Below are 24,322 nucleotides of genomic sequence, written 5' to 3' on the forward strand. Positions count from 1 at the left end.
GGAGAGGTACTTACGGGGATGTAGGCAGTGCTGCAGACTGAGTGATTCCCCGTGTCCTCTCTTCCCGGTTCCCTTTGTGGTCTCATTTATACAATTGAGCAGCTGCAGCCTGCCCTCTAAAGACAACTTCTACTACTTCCTACACTACACTACAACACCTTACACTTTTACACTCTCTTCAAATCAAAATTTAATAATGGCTTCACCACGCCCTGCCTCGGAGTCCCCCTCTGGGGAGGGGACCATAAATGTCCCCAGGTCGGACTGCCCTCTGCTGTCGACCTTGGGTGTCTTGACACTTCATCTAATACTTTCACTATCAATTTCTGCAACATTCGTGGCCTTCGTTCTAATTTTCAATCTGTGGAACACCACCTCTCCTCTACTAAACCTCATCTTCTCTTCCTAACCGAAACACAGTTGTCTGTGACTACTGACAGCAGCCCCTTTTCTGTTCCCTCCTACTTGCTCTATCCTCATTTTCAATCCAAAGCTGGATGTTGCGCATACGTGCGTAACGACACCACTTGCTCGTGCCCACAATCTTGAATCTTCAGAATTTTCTACCATCTGGCTAAGACTTCAATGTCACTCTCTAACTAAATTCATCTGTGCTGTATACCTCTCACCTAATTCCTCTGACTATGTAAAATTCTTTGACTATTTGACTTCCAAGGTGGAGCACATCTTATCTCACTTTCCTTTTGCTGAGATCTCCATTTTAGGGATTTCAATGTTCACCACCAGCTTTGGCTTTCATCTTCTTTCACTGACCAACCTGGTGAACAAACCTTCAACTTTGCTATCCTTCATGACCTAGAGCAGCTAGTGAAGTTCCCTACCCGTATTCCTGACCGCCTTGGAGACACGCCCAACATTCTTGATCTTTTCCTAACCTCCAACCCTTCTGCTTACTCTGTTAAACTTTCCTCTCCGTTGGGCTCCTCCGACCACAATCTAATTTCCGTTACCAGTTCTATCACTCCAGTGCAGCCTCAGGACCCGCCTAAGCGGAGGTGCTTCTGGCATTTTAACTCTGCTAAGTGGGAGGAACTAAGGCAGTACTATTCTGATTTCCTTGGGATGATTATTGTTTTCATGTCAGAGATCCTTCTCTTTGTGCCGAGCGCATAACAGAGGTGATTATCTCTGGCATGGAGCTATACATTCCTCATACTTTCTCTAACCCTAAAGCTAAAAAGCCTTGGTTTAACTCTGCTTGTTCTCGTGCTGTCAATGATAGAGAGGCGGCTCACAAACGGTTCCGTAGCCATCCAACTGCTGAAACTCATGCCCTATATATTTCTGCCCGTAATCATGCCAAATCTATTCTCCAACTTACTAAAACTCTTTCATCAATAGAAAATGTCAAAGTCTTTCCAATTCTAACTCCTCTCGAGATTTCTGGCATCTAGCCAATAATATCTCTAACAACTTTACTTCTTCGTCTTTCCCTCCTTTACTTCATCCAGATGGCTCTACAGCTGTCTCTTCTTTTCTAAAGCTGAACTCTTCGCTCAAACCTTTGCTACCAACTCAACTTTGGATGATTCTGGGCATATTCCTCCTACTCCTCCACCCTCTGACTACTTCATCCCTAAAATTAAAATTCTTTATAAAGACGTTTTCCTGGCCCTCTCTGGCCTTGATTCTCGGAAGGCTTACGGTCCGGATGGAGTCCCTCCTGTTGTTCTCAAAACTGTGCTTCCGAACTCGCTCACTGCCTGGTCAAACTCTTTCATCTGTGTCTCTCTACTTCTATTTATCCTTCTTGCTGGAAGTTTGCCCACATTCAACCTGTCCCTAAAAAAGGTGACCACTCCAATCCTTCTAACTACCGCCCTATAGCTTTGATTTCCTGCCTTTCTAAAGCCTTTGAGTCTATCCTTAATAGGAAGATAATGAGGCATCTATCAGCTCACAACCTTCTCTCTGATTGCCAGTATGGTTTCCGTAAAGGCAGATCTACTGGTGATCTTCTTACTTTCCTAACTGAATCTTGGTCATCCTCTTTAGGGACTTCGGTGAAACCTTTGCTGTCGGCCTTGACATATCGAAAGCCTTCGATAGAGTCTGGCACAAATCTTTAATTTCTAAACTACCCTCCTACGGATTCTATCCTTCTCTCTGTACCTTCATCTCCAGTTTCCTTTCCGATCGTTCTATTGCTGCTGTAGTAGACGGTCACTGTTCTTCCCTAAAACTATCAACAGTGGTGTTCCACAGGGTTCTGTCCTATCACCCACTCTCTTTCTATTATTCATCAATGATCTCCTAAATCTGACTCAATGCCCTATCCACTCCTATGCTGATGATACCACCCTGCATTATTCAACAGCGTTCAACAGACGCCCAACCCAACAACAATTAAATGACTCAAGGCGAGATGCTATGGGACGCCTAACTTCTGATCTTTCACTTGTTTCTGATTGGGGCAGAGAAAACCTGGTTTTGTTCAATGCCTCAAAACTCAATTTCTACAACTATCTACTCGACATAACCTTCCAGACAACTATCCTCTCTTCTTCAATAACACTCAACTTCCCTCTCCTCTACATTAAACACACTCGGTCTATCCTTCACTAAAAATCTAAACTGGAAATTTCACATCTCTACTCTTGCTAAATCAGCTTCCAAGAAGTTAGGTGTCCTATGGCGTCTTCGTCCATTTTTCTCTCCTCCCAGCTGCTTGCTCTGTACAAGGGCCTTATCCGCCCGTGTATGGAGTATGGCTCTCATGTCTGGGGATCCACACACAGCTTTACTAAACAGGGTGGAATCTAAAGCTTTTCGTCTTATCAACTCTTCTCCTCTAACTGACTGTCTTGATTCTTTAAGTCACCGCCGCAATGTTGCATCTTTATCTGTCTTCTACCGCTGTTTTCATGCTGTCTGCTCTTCTGAACTTGCTAACTGCATGCCTTCCCCTCCTGCGGCCTCGCTGCACAAGACTCTCTACTTCTTCTCATCCCTATTCTGTCCATCTTCCTAATGCAAGAGTTAACCAGTATCTTCACTCCTTCATTCCCTACACTGGTAAACTCTGGAACTCTCTACCTGTGTCTGTATTTCCACCTGCCTATGACTTAAACTCTTTCAAAAGAGGAGTGTCAAGACACCTCTTACGTTAACTGGACCCTCCTTTTAGATTTTTTTGTTTTTTCTCTTTATACTATTCCTCTTAACAGGGCCTGGCAACCAGCGGGATTTTTTTTTTTTTCCAACTTTGATTTCCCTTGGCCAGTGCCCTTGTAATGTAAAAAAAAAAAAAAAAACATTATTGCATCGAAAAAGGACATCATTTAGTCATCATCACCTTAAGTTAATAATAAAAACTGTTGAGCATTGTGTTATGGTATATAGCAGCCATGTTCCCACAATGTTGAAAAGAGTTAAGACGGTCATTGGTGAAACTACAATAGGATTAACCATTTCTTATCACTTATGACTACATCGCAAGTTTATAGAGCCTGTCATTGATGGACTTATGTCTAAAATGTGCCATGATCGCATCATTAACTATGATGGTTTGTAGAATATGGCCCCAGCTCAAGTCCGCATCATGGAACTAAATCTGGCATGCAACTTGATTTTTTGACATTCTGTTATTCTAAATAATCTGTGTAATATAAAATAAAATGACTAGGTTTTTTACCTCATATTATTCCAAAATCACATATTCTAAATACACATAAATGGAGAAACTCCTGTATTGCCTACAGTAATAAAACACATGATATATAAATAAACACAAGAATTAAGCAGTAATACAAAAATCTAAAAAAACAATAAATTTTGAAATTATTGTCATGGTAGCATCTAGTCCCAATGTCCTCCATGAGGCTATGGGATCTCTTACCCCTATATCCCTTGCAAGGCTAAAAAGCACTGTGACAGTTTTCTTTTACTATTATTTTGATTATTATCATTATTATAATCATTACTATTATTGTTTCTCATTTGCATATATGGCACTTTATGTCTTTGTATGTATGGTCACTGGTAGTCCTACTTCATTCAGTCAATCACAGGCTGTCCAACTTGACAGACAGTCGTGATTGATTTAACTCTTTGGCATGGCTATGATAATTTGTTCACTGCTAATTGGAACACATATTTTGTTACTACACATACTATTACCCATAATTATTAATTAATGCTTAAACCCCCCCCCCCACAGCAAAGTTACATATGTAATGTCCATTAGCTCGCAAGAGAACAACGAAAGAAAAAAACTTGAGTTCCTCTTTCCGTTCTCTAAGATAAAGTGCACGGACCATTTTCAATAACCTTTCGGTACCAGCCAGCCTTCCCCAACAATTCATTCGCTTCTTTGCTGCCATAGTGGTTACATATGTTACCTTAGCTCACTTACTGCCGGCTTTTTGTCTTTTTTCTGCGGCTTTTGGGTTACCGCCTTGCTCTTGTCTTCGGTTAGAGCCTTGGTTAAGTGTAAGAGGGACAGCTGTCACCATGCCCTAAGGCAGGACAGCCAGTTTTTGTCCCTCCCCAAGGAAGTCAACCAAGGTTCTTATAATGGAGATTCAATTGAACCCCTCCCTGGCCCTTCAAGAGCTGGGTTGACTAATGCTTATCTTCCCACACAGGATTTGCACGCTGGTGCTATTCCTAAGGTGGGTCTGCAGACCAACCAACCTCATGACCAGGCTGTTGAAGTTAGTTTGGCCTCATCTACCAGAACTACTCACCATACTCTCCCTTGCAGTGGTGTTTCTCAGGGGGACCATTCACTTTCCCAAGAGACGTCTGATGAGGTGAGTCATTTTATTCCCGTTCCTGGTAGCAGCAATCTGGTCCCAGGATCCTCAGCTTCCAGACTGGTTGAGCATCCCCAGTCCACTTATGAGGCAGATGAGGAAGATGAGGAGGTGTCTACTCCTCAGGTGAGTGATCCTCCTTTTCTACAACTTATAGAGAAAGTGAGGAGTTTTCACCAGCTTTCAACTCCTGAAGCTCCTTCCTCGTCGATTCTCACGGGGGTTGAGCGAGCTCAAGGATCAGTTGAGACTCGTCGTCCCTCCTTGGCTATCCCTCAATCTCTTTTGGCCCAGGCTATTCAGGAGGAAGCCCAAGGTAAGGCTCTGAAAGACCCTAGACCTAATATATCTCCTTTCCAGTTACCCAGAATTTGGAAGAAGGGTGCCAGTGCAATCTATTTTCCCGAAGGGGCCTCTCGGGTCCCTCCTCCGGTCAATGAGGAGTTGGGTGGTCTTAGACAGGGGGGAAACCAGAAGGTGTCAGTTTCCACCCGTGTCTTGGCTCAGATGGAATCAGTGTGTGGTTCCATGACCGACATCGCCTCTTGGATAGACCAGGTGTTGGCCACTTCGGCTGGAGACCCTTCAAGCACACAGCAGGAAGTGTTGGCCTTTTTATCCTCTCTGGCCAGGGCCAACAGAGATTTTCTTCGCCCTGCAGAAGAACTATGTTGTTGGCTCCATATGTTACGGAGAAAGGCAACTGTGGATGCCTTGCCTGGTTCCTTTTCTGATGTGGATAAACACTAGCTTATGTCTTCTCCTTTTTCTGATTTTCTCTTTGACCTGTCTGTGGTGGCCAAGGTGCAAAACACGGAACACTTGGCTTCCCAACAGCGTGCTATCTCTTCTCTGGTTAGAAGCTTGACCTCTTCAGTTAGGGGATCAGCCGGGACACCCAGTGGAAACAGAGTAAGAGGGCAGGTGAGGAGAGGGTCCCTTCTTAGACCCTTTTCATCGGCTCCTGTTACTAGATCCTCCCCCACACGGGGGTCCTTTCGCGCCAGGGGGGCTTGCAGTGGAGGAAAAACTCTGGCTCTCCGGTTCCTGTGGGTGCTTGCCTGCAGCGTCACTGAAGAGTGTGGATGGAGGTAGGGGCAGGGGAGTGGGTAATGAAGACCCTGCGTTATGGATATGTACTCCCTTTTCTTCGTCCCCTCCATTGGCTTCCAGGCCCGTAGAGTTTACCACCTATGTAGAGGGGTCCATTTGTCATACGACCTTAAACCTAGAGGTTCAGGATATGTTGGACAAAGGGGCCATAGAGCCGGTGGTGGACAAGCTGGAAAGCTTTTATGCACGCCTGTTCCTGGTTCCAAAAGTAACAGGGGGTTGGAGACTGGTGTTCGGCTCTGAACAAGTTTTTAGGAGTCGGCCCATTTTGAATGGAGACAGTGGTTTCAGTGTTGGAGACCATGAAAGTGGGGGATTGGATGGTCTCTCTAGATCTACGAAATGCATATTTCCAAATCCCAATACACCCTCATTCTCACAACTTCTTGCGGTTTGTTTGGCGGGACAGAGTCTTCCAATCAAGGGTTCTGTGTTTTGGCCTCTCCACCGCTCCTCAGGTTTTTGCCAAAATCATGGCTCCAGTGTCCTCATGGGCGCATCAACATGGGATTTTTCTCCTCCGCTATCTGGACGACTGGCTGATCACGGGTTCGTCTCGACAGGAGTGCATGAGTGCCATCCAAGCTATTTCCCATTTGTGCGATCAACTGGGTATTCAGGTCAATCTATCCAAGTCGGACCTGGTGCCCAGCCAGAGGAAGCAGTACCTGGGCATGGTACTGGACTCTATGAGGGCTCAGATTTTTCCTTCCCTAAAGCAGATCAGCCGGTTTCGGTCTGTGGAGTTTCCTCGAGGACAAAGCTCCCCCGGTGTCGCTGTGGAGGTCACTCTTGGGTCACCTGGCATCCCTAGAGAGGCTGGTTCCAGGTAGCCGCCTTCATTTCCCGGTCCCTTCAGTGGTGCCTGAAGAGACACTGGAGAGCAGCTTCAGACCCACCCTGGTGGCGGGTTCCTCCATCTCACCAATGCCTTGCAGACCTCTTCTGGTGGATGGAGCCAGCTCATCTTCTCCAAGGAGCCCCATTTGTGATGCCACCTCCAGAGATGACTCTGTTTTGCGATGCCTCTCTGCATGGGTGGGGTGCTCATGTGGGGGAGTCCCTTGTCTCAGGTCTCTGTTCTCTACTGGAGAAGAGCCTTCACATCAATCACCTGGAGATGTTGGCTGTCTTCCGGGTCCTTCAGGCCTTGCAGCGGGACTTGTCAGGCACAGTAGTGAATCTTATGTCGGACAATATTACGGTGGTGGCTTACCTAGGAAATTCAGGGGGCACTTGGTCCGAGTCTCTGTCTGTTCTGACAGGGGTCATTCTTCGGTGGTGCGAGGACAATCAGGTATTGCTTCGCCCCAAGTTCGTGCCAGGACGGCGCAACGCGGTGGCAGATGTTCTCAGCCGTGAGTGTGTGGGGTCGGAATGGACCCTACACCTGGTCGTGTGCAAATGGGTCTTCCAGGTGTGGGGTGCACCTCAAGTGGACCTGTTTGCTACGGCTTTAAATCGCCAGCTGCCACTATATGTGTCTCCACTTCCGGACCTGAATGCTTGGAAACAGGACGCGTTTGCATTCCCCTGGGAAGGCTTAGATCTGTACACCTTTTCCCCCTTTTCCCTGATTCGGTGGGTTCTGGTTCGGATCAGAGAGACCTCGGGAGTCCGCGTGTCTCTAATTGCCCCTCGGTGGCCTCAGGCAGACTGGTTCCCTCTGCTGCTGAGTCTAGTAGTAGATCACCCGAGTGTTGCCTCAGTGGGACTTGCGGTTACGTCAGCCTCATCGACACCTTTTTCACAAATCTCCAGCAACACTTCATCTTCACGCGTGGAAACACTCCAGCGTCTCTTGCGAAAGAGAGGCTTTTCGCGAGAAGCTGCAAGGATCATGGCCTTGCCAGTCAGACAGTCTTCGGCCAGGGTGTACCAGGCGAAGTGGGCCATCTACTGTCGTTGGTGTGAGTCGAGGGGCTGTCATCCACTCTCGACCTTTGTGATAGACTTGGGGGACTTTTTTCTTTTCCTTTGGGGCACAAAGCATTTATCCTTACCGTCTATTAGGGGTTACCCCTCTGCTCTGACTCCCATATTCCGACAGGCAGGCCTGGATATCTCTCTAAATATGGATTTGTCAGATTTGTTTCGGGGATTTGCCAAGTCAGCTCCTCCCCGCTCGCCACGCATTCCTGCGTGGGATTTATCTTTAGTTTTTAATTCTTTAATGAAGGCCCCCTATGACCCCCTTCATTTAGCTTCATTGCGGGATATAACACTGAAAGCTTCATTTCTCTTAGCTTTGGCTTCTGTTCGTCGGGTTAGCGAACTCTATGGTCTTTCAGCTGAGGTTCGTCACTCTAGGGATTGGTCTTTGATGACTTTCTCTTTAGCCTCGGACTTTCTGGCTAAGAATCAAGTTCCAGGTGACGATTCTCAGTTAAAACTTTCTATTCCGGCCTTGGCTAGGTCTGTTGGGGATTCTGAGAGTGACTGGCTTTTATGCCCAGTTCGGACTGTCCGGGATTACCTGCGGAGGACCAGGGACTGTCGTCCTAGGTGCTCACGCTTGTTTGTGATGGTTTCCGAACCTCGACGGGTGGTACATCCACACACAATTTCTTTTTGGATATATCAGGTTATCCAACGCGCGCATCAGGATGTTTCAGAGGAAGACATGCGCTCGGTGAAAATCAATGCACATGAGGTTAGGGCAGTGGCTACACGTGCCCTATTTAAGAAAATTAGGAGTATTCCGATCGTTCTCCGAGCAGGGACCTGGAAATCTAGTTCTACATTTGCTTCTTTTTATCTACGGGATATAACTCATAGATATCTAGATACCTTTTCTTTGGGCCCTTTTGTGTTGGCTCTCAGGGTTATTGACTAAGGTTGATTGGGTTCAAGCTACATAATTTCTATGTACTTTAGTATGGGAGGCTTTGAGTTAGTTGACCTTCCTGGTGGGATGTTGGATGGACTTCTTCTTTTCCCTATTACTTCCCCTTGGACATGGATGGTAGTGCTACACTTCCCAGGACTTGATCTCTTCATTGTAAGTATGCACAAGTGTGGTTTTGTTTTTGTATTTTGAATCTTTTCAGATTGGTTAAAGGAATGGTTATCCTCCCTCCTATACTTGGGAATCAGTTTTCAAGCAATAATTAATAATTATGGGTAATAGTATGTGTAGTAACAAATAGGATTTTTTAAGTAAAATCCATTTTTATCTACATACCCATAATCATTAATTATAATTCGTGTTCCCTTCCTCCCTCCCTCTATGACCTTTTTAGAGTAGAAGCGTATGAATTGTGGGGGAAGGCTGGCTGGTACCTTATCTTAGAGAACGGAAAGGGGAACTCAAGTTCTTTTCTTTCATTTTTCTTTTGCGAGCTAATGGACATTATGTAACTTTGCTGTGGGGGGTTTAAGCAATAATTAATAATTATGGATAAGTATGTAGGTAAAAATGGATTTTACTTAAAAAATTCAATATTTATTCCTAAGGATAATCCAAGGATTGGAATAGTAAGAAACACTGTGTAAAAGTGCTTCAGCATACTGAGAGCATTTTCCTGTAATGGTTAGTAACTCACTATGATATACAAAATTCAATGAGGAGAAATGCAATAAATAAAACATGTGTGATGAATCATAATAAGAGTGATAATAATAATAATAATAATAATAATAATGATAATAATGGTGATAATGTAAATATTAATTTCAAATATATACATGGAAACATACAAGCACATCCAAACACTTCCAGCTACATGCAACCAGTGGGGCCATACCACTACTCAGGATGTGGAGGTTGGCATCTGCCGTACAGCTCCCACGCCTGGTGACAGACTCCTTTCCAGGATGATGATGGTGGTATCTGCCATACGGCTCCCATGCCTGGTGGCCAGCTTATCATCCCCTCATGTGGAATAGGCCTATTCCACTTTCTTTGATGGTGGAGTTTGGCCACAGACATGCTGCTAATATGTCTGGTGGCCTTTTCCCTACACACGGCTCCTATGCCAGGTGACCAGACTCATGTCCCTTGTATAGGGGTTGGTTTGTGCCTCTTGGCTCCCATGCCTGGTGGCCATCTTCTTCCTCACAGTGGTTTGGACCATATGGACCCTGGCGAGTCTGTGCCGGGCAGCCTTCCACTCATTCAAGAGGCTTCTGTTGAGGCTGGCCAACCAGCTCCTGTGCCTGGTGGTAATGAGGTGGGCCAAGGTCTTTCGGCTCCCATGCCAGTTGACCATCCCATTTCTGCAGTCGAGACATATGAAGATGAGTGGAAGTGTCTTCCATTCAAAAAGGGGCTTCCCTGTTTTTGCACCTCCTAGGCCAAGTGAGGGCCTGTCTTCATTTGGTTTCACCTGAGGCTCCTTCCTCGTCCCAGCTTACGGGTGTAGAAAGGGCACAGGGCTCAGTTTTGCTCTGCCAGCCCTCACTTTCTCTCCCACGGTCGCTTATGCAGGTCCTTAAAGGAGCCTAAGCCTTGCTCAGCCAATTTTCAGTAGTCATGGGATTGGTTTGGCCAGGCCAGGTCTTTTTATCTGCCTGAGGGGGGACCCGCTGGCTCCTCCTCCGGGTAATGAGGAGTTGGGTGGTCTACAGCCAGTGGGCAACCCAATAGTCTCTGTCTCCTCTCGTCTGTTGGTGAAAATGGAGAAAGTATGTGGCTCCATGGCTGACATTGCCTCTTGGACAGACCAAGTTTTGGCTACATGGGATGGTGCTTCTTCTAGCATTGAGCAGGATGTTTTGGAATTTTTGTCAGCACTGGCCAAGGCTAACAAGGATATTCTTGGTCCTGCTGAGGAGCAACGCTGTAGACTCCTTATGTTACAGAGGGAGGCTGTAGTGGATTCGTTACCTCATACCTTTTCTGACAGGGAGAAGTGCCAGCTTCTTTCTTCTCCCTTTACTGATGTTTTATTTGACCCAGCTGTGGTAGTCGGGTGCAGGACAATGAACACTCGGCTTTTCAGCAACGTGCACTCTCTTCTGTGATACAGAGGTTAGCCTCTTCTTTTTGGGGTTCAGCCTTAGTGCCTCATGGGAGCAAGGTAAAACGGGCAGATGAGGAGGGGAGTCACTTGCCTCTTTGTCGGATTCTGTCCCCAGATCCTCTGCTACGGGGAGGTCCTTTCGGGCCACAGGTTCTCACAGTGGAGGATCCCCAGGCCGGGATAGATCTTGCTAGGGTAGTAGTTTGCTCTCCTGTGCCAGTGGGTGCTTGCCTGCAGCAGCACTGGAGAGAGTGGAATGGAGGTTGGGGCAGGAGAATGGTTAGTGAAGACTCTGCATTATGGGTATGTTCTCTCCTTTTTGCACCCCCCCTCCTTTATCTGCCAGACCCATAAAGTTTGTGAGTTACACAGAGGAGTCAGATCATCATGTGACCTTGGACTTAATGGTGCAGGATATGTTGGGCAAGCTAGAAGGCTTTTATGCCCATCTATTCCTCATACACAAAGTAAAGGGGTTGGAGACCTGTGTTTGACCTTTCGACTTTGAACAAGTTTTTTAGTGGTCAGCCCTTCCTGATGGAGACAGTGGTGTCAGTTTTGGAGTCCTTGAATGTTGGGGATTGGATGGTGTCTCTGGATCTGAGGGATGCGTATTTCCAAGTTCCAATCCACCCTTGTTCTCGCAAGTTTGGCGAGACAAGGTTTTTCAGTTCAAAGTTTTTTGTTTTGGCCTTGCCACTGCCCTTCAGGTCTTTACCAAGGTGATGGCACCAGTGTCTTCACGGGTTCATTGACATGATATATCACTGCGCCGTTACCTGGACAATTGGCTGGTCACAGGGCCCACTCTCCAGGGGAGCATAGGCGCCATCTGGGCTGTGTTGCGGCTGTGTGCTCAGTTGGGTATTTAGATAAATCTGCCCCAATTAGACCTGGTATCCAGCAAAAGGACACAGTACCTGGGCATGGTACTGGATTCAATGAGGGCTCTGGTTTTTTCATCGCCAGAGAGGGTCTGCTGGTTTCTGTCGGTGGTGTATAGTTTTCTAGAGGACAGAGTTCCTATGGTGTCTCTATGGAGTTCACTTCTGGGTCATCTGGCTCCCCTGGAGAGGCTGGTCCTGGGCAGCTGGGTATGCTCTCGGTCCCTTCAATGGTGCCTGAAGAAACATTGGAGGGCAGCGTCAGACTCACCCTGGTGGCAGGTTCCTCCTTCACAGCTGTGTCTGGCGAACCCTCCTGGTGGATGGATCTGGGTCAACTTCTCAGGGGATCTCCCTTTGTGATGGCTCCTCCAGAACAGTCTCCGTTTTTCGACGTATCCCTTCACAGTTGAGGTGCTCATCTGGGGGACTCTCTAATCTCAGGAGTGTGGTCTCTACAGGAGCAGAGGTTTCACATCAACCACCTGGAGATGGTGGCTGTTTTCCAGGCTCTGCAGTCCTTTCAGCAGGAATTGTCAGGCACAGTGGTGTCTCTCATGTCAGACAATTCGACAGTGGTGGCCTATTTACGGAACTCAGGGGGCACTCGATCTGATTCTCTGTCAGGTCTAGCAGGGGTATCGTTCACCTTTGGTCTCGATTTTCTTGCAGGCTGGCTTAGATGTCTCACAGGATTTGGATCTGTCAGCTCTGTTTCGGGGACTTGCCAAGTTGGCTTCTCCCCGTTCACCACACATTCCTGCGTGGGATTTGTCTTTAGTTTTACGTTCTTTAATGAAGCCCCCATATGAGCCTCTTTGTTTGGCTTCATTGAGGGATGTTGCACTAAAATCTTTGTTTCTTTTGGCTTTAGTGTCTGCTTGTCATGTTAGTGAACTGAATTGACTTTCAGCGGAAGTTCGTCACTCTAAGGGTTGATCTTCTATGATTTTTTTCTTTAGCCCCTGATTTTCTAGCGAAGACTCAACTTCCAGATGATAAATCTCAGTCTGACTTCACCATTCCTGCTCTTACAGAGTATGTTGGGGACTCAAAGGTGGACTGGCTTTTATGCCCTGGAAGAGCCATCAGGGAATACCTTCGTAGGACCAGGGATTGTCATCCTAGATGCTCCTGCCTTTTTTGTGATGGTTCCTGAGCCTTGGCATGTGGTGCACTCTCATAATATTTCTCACTGGATATGTCAGGTTATTCAGTGTGAACATGAGGATGTTTCTGAGAACATGTGCCTGGTTTGGGTGAAGGCACATGAAGTTAGGGTAGTGGCGATGAGCGCCTTGTTCAAGAAGATTCAGAAGTATTCCTGCTGTTCTTTGGGCAGGAACCTGGAAGAGTATGTCCACTTTTGCATTTTTTTTATCTTAGGGATATTACTCATCAGTATTTGGATACCTTTCCTCTGGGGCCTGTTGTGTCGGCTCTCAGGGTAATTAAATAAATTTGTTTTGGGTTCCTTGTACATACTGTTCTATGTATTGTCCTCTGTGGGGAGATTTGTGGTACTCCTCTCACTCCTCTTGTTTTGTCCCTCTGTCATGGAATACAAGTGCTGCACCCACCTCAGGACATGGCCACTGCTTTGCATGTTTTGGGTTTGTAAGGGTGTGTGTCTTGGAGAGTTATAGTTGCTTTTAGAGGTGAGATCATCCTCCTTCCTATACTTGGGATTCAGTTCTTAAGCAATGATTGAATATTATGGGAAGTAGTATGTGTAATAACAAGTAGGATTTTTAATGTAAAATCCATCTTTATCTAAATAGTTAACCATAATTATTAATCATAAATTACTTTCCCTTTCTCCTTCCCCTCTATGACCTTTTAAGCTAGAGGGAAATGAGGGAATCGGTCTGTTGTGTGGTGCTTGGGGGTAGAAAACGGGCTGGGTGTCTTCTCAAAGAAAACAAGAAAGGGCACCTCATGTATTTCTTTCATTTCTATTTCTCGAGCTTTTAGACATGGTATAAGTTTGCTGTGGGAATGGGGATTTAAGCCATAATTAATAATTATGGATAAGTATGTAGATAAAAATGGATTTTACATTAAAAAATCCTATTTTTATCAACTCAATTATTCTCCAATTACTGTTTACTGGAATATTTTTCATTTACTGTACTTGTTTAACCAACTTATAACCTTTATCTTTAACTTCTAGCATGTCATATCCTAATACCTAATCCCCTTTTATCTTAATTGGGTTAAAATACTTATACTTTCAGTTCAACTTTAATTTATTCTATAAAACAAGTCCTACAGTCTGAATTGATGGTTCATTAATTCCTGTTATTTGTATGTTTTATGTGATACATATATATTGTTAGTATAAAATCTTACAGAGAAACTTACTGTTCCACTGATTTTTTTAGCCATTGTTTCTGGACTTCTTCAATCTGTATTGCCATTAATAATATCTTCTCTTATTTCTCTTCCACATATTTTTCATCCAAATGTATAGATTAAAAGTATTGTGAAGTATGTAATATTCCTAAATGTGAGAGCCAAGTTATAAATTCAATAAGCACTTGTGTAAAATATATTTATTGCTTCATAATTTCTGAAACAATTGATGAGAAAATAAAGAAAAATGAAAATGTCAAGACACCACCATACATTAGAATAACAAACCTCTTTTATGGGGTCCGGAATTTCAGTATCTGGCTTATAATCTGTGGTTTTATTACTTGGTTCCCGAGGTTGCATCAAAATTTCTTGACTTACCCCTGCAAAGAATACAACATTTAACATGTTACCAGCAATACAACCCACCGATGGGTCATCAGTTACTATCCACTGTTTGTTGCGATGCAGCCCACCGGTGGGTCATACAACAGTTGTCACATATATCACATTTTAATCTTACTGTTAATAGAAATTGGATTATATAATAAAACTGCAATAAGCAATATGTGTGGGAGGGCATAATAAACACTGATTGATAAATAATATGAAGCTTATTTCATTTTTAGTGTTATAAAAATTATATGAAAAATAGTCTTCTTGTTTCCATATGTTTTTTCTAATACATGTAAAAAAAAAAAACTATATTAGCTTGCATTTTTTCCTTCAGAAGAACAAAAAACTTTTGTATAACAAATCATTGAAGTAGGTATCACAATTGGAGTTTCCTTGACAAGATTCAATGATTATTTTATTGATTATTATATTTTCCTGATATTATTTGGGCAAATTATATAAAAAGCTGTGCCACTGGTGACCCTTTTGAAGTGCACATATATAAATAAATATAGGTAAAGAAACAATGCAGAATAAATAAAAAAAAATATCTGCTATAAAAAATTTACTGAAAATACTTCTTTTTCCTAATACGTACATATATGTAAGAAAACTATATCCTTCAGAAGAGTATCAAACTTTTCTATAACAAATTATTCAAACTGAGATATCACAATTGGACTTCACATAATAAGATTGAATAATTTTCTTTACTGATATTTTCATAATTTCGTAATTTTCTTGATATCATCTTTATTATCTTATCTTCTCTTTCTTCTGTTGAACAAAGTTGACCATAAAACCATGTAGCATTTATTTTCTAAATATGCAAAACAAAGAGACAAAAATATATAAACCAATTTAGGAAAGGAAAAATATACTTCAGTATAGAGACGCACTGAATATTGACAAACAAAGTATGTCCTCAGGTGGGTCATATCACAGAAGTCATAGATTTTTCACAGTATACGATGTGACCCATCAGTAGACAAAGATTTTGACATTGCCAGTGCATTTGGGTGTTCTCCCAGACAACACTGTGTTCTTCTCACTTTGCTGGCTTGACCAGCACTGATGTGACAACAATTTATTTGTATCGCAGTGCAGAAGAGCTCTCCGTGCTGCCAAATGTAGGGAAATGTTAATGGAATTTTAATAAATTACACATTTCACCATACTGAAAGCCTAATGGATAGCCTATTCCACTAATAACCAGTCAAAAATTTAATGCAGAAGTTAACCAGTATTCTTAATCATACATCTTTTTCTCTGGTAAACTAGAAATTCCTGCCTGTTTCTGTATTTCTACATTCCTATTACCTGAACACATTTAAGAGGAAAGTTTCATAACATTCATCCCACACACAAACAAAAAAACAAAGTTAATTTGTCTTCATCACTCTATACTGATGCCCAAACAAACTTAACACTCCTTGATCTACCTGATCCTCTAGCTCTCTTATTCAATTTGTGTTATTCCATATACAGTACTATGTTCCTCAGATGTCTCATCACAACTACATCCAGTCTTTCCTTTACACTACCATATTCCATATTCTATATCAATACAGCAATCACTATCATTATTTAATTTCTAAGGAATATGCAAGGAATGAATAATTAGTTGGTGACACTCGTGTCAACTACTCAAGTCCTCCTTCCAACTTATGTACATATCAGTATCAAAACAGTAATGACTGTCTTGTAGAGTTAAGTGACACCATAAGCCATTCTCTCATATCGTAATGCATGTGGCTGTCCAAGCATTATTGTATGACAGACAGATAGACACACAGACACACAAACACATACAGACCGGTATCACTAACTAGTGTAATGTGCAAGATGTGTGAGAGAGTAATAAAGAAACAATGGATTGAGTTCCTTGAAGACAACAAATTATTATCAAATAGCCAATTTGGTTTTAGAAAAGGTCAGTTGTGTGTAACAAATTTACTGAGTTTCTACTCTAGAATAGTTGAAGGAGTACAAGAGAGAGAGGGATGGGTTGACTGTATTTATTTGGATTTAAAAAAGGCATTTGATAAAGTGCCACATGTAAGATTACTGTGGAAGTTAGAAGAGAGGGGTGGCCTATAGGGAAGCACATTGAGATGGATGGAAAATTATTTGAGAGGGAGAGAAATAAGAACGGGAGTTAAAGATATGAAGTCCAACTGGAGAGCAGTAGAGAGTGGATTGCCACAAGAGTCAGTATTGGCACCAATACTTGTACTCATATATATAAATGACATGCCAAAGAGAGTGAACAGTTACATAAATCTGTTTCCAGATGATGCGAAACTGTGCAGAGTTATAAAGCAAAAAGAGGATTGTGAAATACTGCAGGAAGACCTAAATAAGATCTGGAAATGGAGTAAGAAGTAGGAGACAGAATTCAATGTGGACAAAAGCCATGTTATGGAAATGGGAAAGAGTGAAAGACGACCAGTGGTAATCTATAAGAAGGGAGATGGAGTAGAACTGAAGAAAGTAAAAAAGGAAAAGGACTTGGGAGTGATGATGGAAGAAAATAATCAACCGGTAAACCATATACAGTAAGCCCCCACATTTAGCGATCCTATTAGTCTGCCGAAACCATCGCTAAATTGGAATTTCGCCAAATTTGAATACTACTTTAAATAGGGAAAAATACCAATCAGTCTTTCATCCGCCCAAAGTCCCCATTTCGAGTCCCCATTTACAGCTGCAACATCGCCACCTTCACGAGAATCAGCACCCCCCGAACCACTAGTGGAGGCCATGGTGATAGCGAAACTCGCTAAACAGTGAGGATGGGAGCACAAAAAATGAGTTCACACACACAATAGCTCAAGTGTTGAGTGGGAATGCCGGAGGCACTGTGGGGCTGATGTCACGGCGATTGGCTCAGAGTGAGCGGGAGGCGGGACAATTGGCTCAGAGCGAGCGGGAGGCGGGACAGTGTAGCGCGGTACATTCGCTAAATATGAGAGAAAATCACTAAACTTGAGGGCTTGGCCTTTTTCCAGATAGTCGCTAAATAAGGGTTTCGCTAAGCTGGATTTCACTAAATTCGGGGGCTTACTGTAGTTAAATTTTCAGAGAGACATATAATTTGCTAAGGAATATTGAAATAGTGTTTCACTACAAGGACAAAGAAATGATGAAGAAATTGATAAGTACTATATTAACATCCAGATTGGAATATGCAGGAGTTGTGTGGACCCCCCATAAAAAGAAGCACATAAGGAAGTTGGAGAGACTACAAAACTGGCTACAAGAATGGTTCCAGAACTTGAAGGGATGACATATGAAGAGAGACTAGAGGCTATGGATCTACCAACCCTGGAACAGAGAAGAGAGAGAGAGAGAGAGAGAGAGGATCTGATACAAGTTTATAAATTGATGAATGGAATGGATCAAGTGGATATTGAGAAACTAATCCTGAGAGAGGAATATGACGATCGAAGCACAAGATCGCATAGTAAAAAAAATTGAGGAAGTGAATATGTCAGAGAGATGTTAAAAAATATAGTTTCTCGCAAAGATGTGTTAAGACGTGGAACAGTTTGAGTGAAGAAGTGGTGTCAGTAACAAGTGTGCATAGTTTCAAAGAAAAGTTGCATAAGTGTAGATATGGAGACGGGGCCAAACGAGCATAAAGCCCAGGCCCTGTAAAACTACAACTAGGTAAATACTCACACACACACACATACTACTAAAATCACAAGCAGCAACAGAAAAAATATTATATAGAACAACAAAACTTAGAGAAACAGAAGATAAATAAAAAATAAGGAAGAAAGGAAGAGAAACAACGAACTGGCAGCAGCAGTAAGGGAAAAAAATAACGAAAGGTCAGAAGAGGAAAAAAAGGCATTTTTTTGGAGAATTCTAGGAGACAGAATAAGGAAATGGTATATAAACGAGAAGGAAGAGAAAAAAGTGGAACAGGTTTAACTGAAAATTAATAAAGGCAAGAGACTAAAAATGATGTATACAAACATAGACGGGGTTTTATCAAGTAAATTAGAATTAAGAGATTACATAAAGAAAGAAAATCTGGATATTGTATGCCTGGCTGAAACAAAACTAAATAAGGCAATCAAAATAGACTTGGATAATAGGTATAATGTATGGAGAAGAGACAGAGGGGGTAAAGGAGGAGGAGGAGTCATGATAATGTTAAGGAAGGAGATAATGATAAACCAAGTGGAATGTGGGGATGGAAGAGCAGAAGTACTGTATGTTAAGATGCATTTTAATAAAAAAGAGTTAACAATCATTGTAACATATGTGCCACCAAAAACAAATTCATGGACCAATCAAGATTATAAAGACATGATAGATGACACAATAAGGAGTCTAACGAGAATTGTTAAAGAAAGGAGAAAAGTGATATTAGTAGGTGATTTCAACTGTAAAGAAGTGGATTGGGAAAATTATGAAAGTGGTACGGGAGAAAAGGCCTGGGAGAAAGATTCCTGAACCTAATGATAGACAATATGATGGACCAGAGAGTAAAGGAATGCACAAGATTCAGAGGAAACGACGAGCCGGCGAGATTGGACCTAGTTTTTACAAGGGTTATACAAATAAATGATGATATAAGATATAAGTGCCCATTGGGAAAGAGTGACCATGCAATATTAGAAATAGATATAGAAGAGGGAAAGGAAGATAGAGACGATTCCTACAAAGGAGACCGATTAAATTACAGAAAGGTTGATATTGAGAATCTCAAGAACTACTTCAAATACATTAACTGGGAGGAGATGGAAAACTCAGAAACAGTGCAAGAGAAGTATAACTTATTTTTGGAAATATACAAAACAGGAGTCAGGGAATATGTCCTGAGATATAGACTTAAAGAAGAAGAAAAGAAAGATTGGTTTAACGCAAGGTGTGCTAGGGCAAAGGAGAAAAGAGATGGAGCATGGAAAAGGTGGAGGAGAAATAGAAATCCAGTAAATAAGGAAAACTTCAAGGCAGCAAGAAATTAATATGTTAAGGTTGATGAAGGATGAGGAAATTGTTCTACAGATTCATAAATGGAAAAATTTGGCAAAAAGAAACAATAGAAAGGTTAAAAGGAGAGAACGGGACAGTGGAAGACTCAAAAAGTATGACAGAACTAATGAATAATAAATTCAAGGTTTTTACTAAGGAATCCAAATTTGAAAGGCCACAGGGTAATAGAGAGACCGTCTATATAATAGAGGTTAAAGTAACCAAGCTTGAAATAAAAGAGTTAATGAAGGAACTGAATGAAGAGAAGGCAATGGGACCAGATGAAGTCTCAGGCAGAATACTGAAAGAATGTAGGGAAGAACTAGCAAGTCCTATATACAACATCATAAAATACTCAATAGAAAATGGAACAGTACCAGTAGAATGGAAAAGAGCTGAGGTGGTTCCCATATATAAGAGCGGAAGGGAAGAAAGAACCTTTAAATTACAGACCGGTATCACTAACTAGTGTAATATGCAAGATGTGTGAAAGAATAATAAAGAAACAATGGATCGAGTTCCTTGAAGACAACAAATTAATATCAAAAGCCAATTTGGTTTTAGGAAAAGATGGTCGAGTGTAACTAATTTATTGAATTTCTATTCTAGAATAGATGATAGAGTACAAGAGAGTTGACTGTATTTATTTGGATTTAAAAAAAGGCATTTGACAAAGTGCCACATGCAAGATTACTATGGAAGTTAGAGGAGAAGGGTGGCTTAAAAGGAAGCACATTGAGTTGGATAGAAAATTATTTGAGGGGGAGAGAAATAAGGACGGTAGTTAAAGATATGAAGTCCAAGTGGAGAGTAGTAGAAAGCGAAGTGCCACAGGGGTCAGTATTGGCACCAATACTTCCTCATTTATATTAACGACATGCCAGAAGGAGTGAACAGCTACATAAATGTTTGCAGATGATACGAAACTGTGCAGAGTTATAAAGCAAAAGGAGGATTGTGAAATACTGCAAGAAGACCTGAATAAGATCTGGAAATGGAGTAAGAAGTGGGAAATGGAATTCAATGTGAACAAAAGCCATGTCATGGAAATAGGAAAGAGTGAAAGACGACCTGTAGGAATCTATAAGATGGGAGATGGAGTAGAACTGGAGAAAGTAAAAAAGGAAAAGGACAGGAGTGACGATGGAAGAAAACAATCAACCAGTAAGCCATATTGATAGAATTTTTAGAGGAACATATAATTTGCTAAGGAATATTGGAATAGCATTTCACTACATGGACAAGAAATGATGAAGTACTATAATAAGACCCAGATTGGAATATGCAGGAGTAGTGTGGACCCCTCATAAAAAGAAACACATAAGGAAATTGGAGAGACTACAATAAATGGCTACAAGAATGATTCCAGAATTTGAAGGGATGACATATGAGGAGAGACTAAAGGCTATGGATCTACCAACCCTGGAACAAAGAAGGGAGAGAGGAGACCTGATACAAGTTTATAAATTGATCAACAGAATGGACCAAGTGGATAATGAGAAACTGATCCTGAGAGAAGAATATGACATCTGAAGCACAAGATCGCATAGTAAAAAGCTAAGAAAAGGAAGTTGTCTGAGAGATGTTAAAAAATATAGTTTCCCGCAAAGATGTATTGAGACGTGGAACAGTTTAAATGAGGAAGTAGTGTCTGCAACGAGTGTGCATACTTTTAAAGTAACATTGGATAAGTGTAGATATGGAGACGGGGCCACACAAGCATAAAGCCCAGACCCTGTAAAACTACAACTAGGTAAATACACACACACACACACACAAAATTGAAAAACTGTTTGAAAAGTATGGGGGCCTGGAAACGAGTTATGCCAATGTAATGAAAGAGTGTGCCGATATGAAGAAGGAAAATGAAGTACTGAAAGAGGAAGTTAAGCTAATTAAAGTGAATTGCGAAAAATGTGGAGAATCTCTAGGAAAAGTGATGGAGAAGCAGGCTGAATGGAAAAAAAGTCAGGAAGTGGAAAGAAAGGAGGTAAATTACAAAGTTGCAAGTCTGGAAAAGGAAATCAAAGAGTCTGGGAGAAAACTTTGGGCCTTGCTGAAATTATAGATCAACAGATCATAGAAGAGAAGATTGCTGAGAAAGTGGTGAAGGTTATTAAATCAAATGAGACATTGGTGAGGAAACTGTAGACAAAAAGAGATGTGTGGTGATATTTGGTGTGGAGGAGGATAAGACACCGAGTAAAATGGAGAGAGAGAAAACATAAAAAGGTGATAAATAATATCATTAATGTGGTGCAGGAGGAGGAAAAGACCTAGTACAAGAAATAGAGGACTTCCATAGAATTGGAAAGTTCACAAGAGAAGGTATGAGGCCAATAAGAATCAAACTTAAGTCACAAAAGGATGTAGATGAATTGGTGGAGAAGTCATGGAGGCTAGCCCAGCAGGAAACAACAAGGAAGATTTGGTTGAGAAGAGATCTCGGTGAAAAGGAAAGAGAAATGTTAAATGAGTTGAGAAAGGAGGCTTTGAAAAAAATGAAGAGAGGACAGAAGAGGAGAAGAAAGAGTTTTCTGGAGAATCTTGGATATGAGACTGAGGAAGTGGTTCATAACCCAGAAAAGTACAGCAAGAAAGGACTAAAGAAACTTACATATGAGTGGAATGTAATGTATTCCAACATAAATGGAGTGATATCGGGATTTTAGAACTCAACGATTACTTGAGGACAAGAACCCAGATATTGTGGGTCTTACTGAAACAAAACTGAGAGAGGAGAAGACCTGATGATGGTTGGAGAAGGAAATATAATGTTTGGAAAAGAAATAGAGTAGGTAAGATGGGAGGAGGAGTGATGTTGCTGGTTAAAAAGATATAAAGGTGGATCAAGTGAAAGAAGGTATGGGAAAGGCAGAAGTGCTAAAGATCAGAGCAGAAACTAATGAAGGAAAAAGAGGCACTACATAGTGGTGTACGTACCACCTAAGACAAATGCATGGTCAGTACAGGAATATGAAGAAATGATAAGTGATACAGGAACATGTCTGGAAGAAATGTTGGGTGGCTGTGAACGAACTATAATGATGGGAGATTTTAATTGTAAAGAGGTGTGTTGGGAGGACTGGTCAATGGAAGGATCAGAGACAACATGGGAAATACACTATTGACACTGGCAATGGAAAATGTGTTAACTCAGTGGGTCAAAGAAGATACTAGGTTTGGAGGAGAGGAGCATCGTCAAGACTGGACTTGGTCTTTAGTACAGAGCCAATGGTCATTGAGGAGATGAGGGTGGAGTGCCCTTTAGCAAAGAGTGATCATGCAGTTTTGGAGTTCAAGGTGATAGATGAAGAGAAATCTAGAAGAAATGAAGAATATAAAGTGGGAAGATGGAATTATGCCAAGACAGATTTTGGAAACCTAAAGAAATTCTTTCAAGAGACAAATTGGATGAAATTCAAGAGTGCTAAGGAGCAAATGAAAAGTGGAAGGAATTTATAAAAATATACAAAGAAGGTGAGAAAAATTTGTACCAATAAGACAACATAGAAGTTGGAAAGCAGGACTGGTTTAACGATAGATGTGAAAAGGCTAGAACAAGAAAAGAGGATGCATGGAAGAGGTGGAGAAGGAAAAGACGGATTAAGCAGTGGGAAAGTTACAAAAGAGCAAGAAATGAATATGTGTTGATTAGAAGAGAAGAAAGAAAGAAACAAGAAAAGGATATAATTGATAAATGTAAAGACCAACCAAGGCTTTTTACAGACATGTGAACAACAACATCAAAAATAGAGAAAGTATTGAAAGTTTAGAAGTAAATGGAGTATGCAGTGAAGATCCCAGGAAATGGCAGAGGCTATGAATGGATGCTTTCGGAAGGTATTCACAAAGGAGACTGCTTTTGACAAACCACTGGTAATGGAACAGAAAGGGATTATGAAGGAGTTTCAAGTAACTGTGGAGGAGATCAAGAATATGATGGGGAGTTTAGAAGTGAGAAAAGCTGTGGGACCTGATGGGGTATCAGGATGGATTTTAAGAGAATGCAGGAGCAATTGGCAGAAAAAGTTTGTGAAGTAATTGATGCCTCATTAAGGGAAGGTGTAGTGCCCCAAGACTGGAAAAGAGCTAACATTGTCCCAATCTATAAATCAGGTAACAAGAGACCCATTGAACTATAGACCAGTGTCACTTACAAGTGTGGTAGCTAAGATGTGTGAGAGGGTGGTGAAGAATAGATGGACAGACTTCTTGGAGAAAAATGACATACTTTGTGAGTGTCAATTTGGTTTTAGAAAAGGGCGTTCATGCACGACAAACCTGATATGTTACTATTCGAGGGTGATAGATGTAATACAGGAAAGAGATGGTTGGGCTGATGGAATATATCTGGATTTAAAAAGGCCTTTGATAAGGTACCACACCAGAGACTGATCTGGAAACTTGAAATGGTAGGAGGAGTGCATGGCAGTTTACTAAAATGGATGGAAGACTTTTGGTAGGAAGAGAAATGAGAACAATAATTAAGGACAGACCATCAGAATGGGGATTGGTGGAGAGTGGAGTTCCACAGGGATCAGTGTTGGCACCAGTAATGTTCGCGGTCTACATAAATGACATGGTGGATGGGGTGTCCAGTTATGTGAGCCTATTTGCAGACGATGCAAAATTGTTAAGAAAAGTGAGATGTGACAAAGATTGCGAACTACTCCAGGAAGACTTGGACAGAATATGGAAATGGAGCTGTACATGGCAAATGGAGTTCAACACGACAAAATGCAAGAAAATAGAGTTTGGCAAGAGTGAAAGAAGAATCAGGAGTATGTACAAGATAGGAAATGAAGACATAAAACCAGTCATGAAGAAAAAGACCTTG

General features: G+C 42.0%; 1 protein-coding gene across 1 annotated transcript in view; it reads right to left on the reverse strand.

Moving 5' to 3' along the window:
• Nucleotides 1–24,322, reverse strand: part of LOC123519891 (receptor-type tyrosine-protein phosphatase epsilon-like) — a 443,234-nt gene that overhangs the window by 175,179 nt on the left and 243,733 nt on the right. The window contains exon 15 of the mRNA XM_045281528.1: nucleotides 14,383–14,477. Coding sequence (XP_045137463.1) covers nucleotides 14,383–14,477 — 95 coding nt within the window. The remainder of the gene's footprint in view (nucleotides 1–14,382; nucleotides 14,478–24,322) is intronic.

The sequence above is a fragment of the Portunus trituberculatus genome, chromosome 46 (assembly GCF_017591435.1).
Source record: "Portunus trituberculatus isolate SZX2019 chromosome 46, ASM1759143v1, whole genome shotgun sequence".
Taxonomy (NCBI): domain Eukaryota; kingdom Metazoa; phylum Arthropoda; class Malacostraca; order Decapoda; family Portunidae; genus Portunus; species Portunus trituberculatus.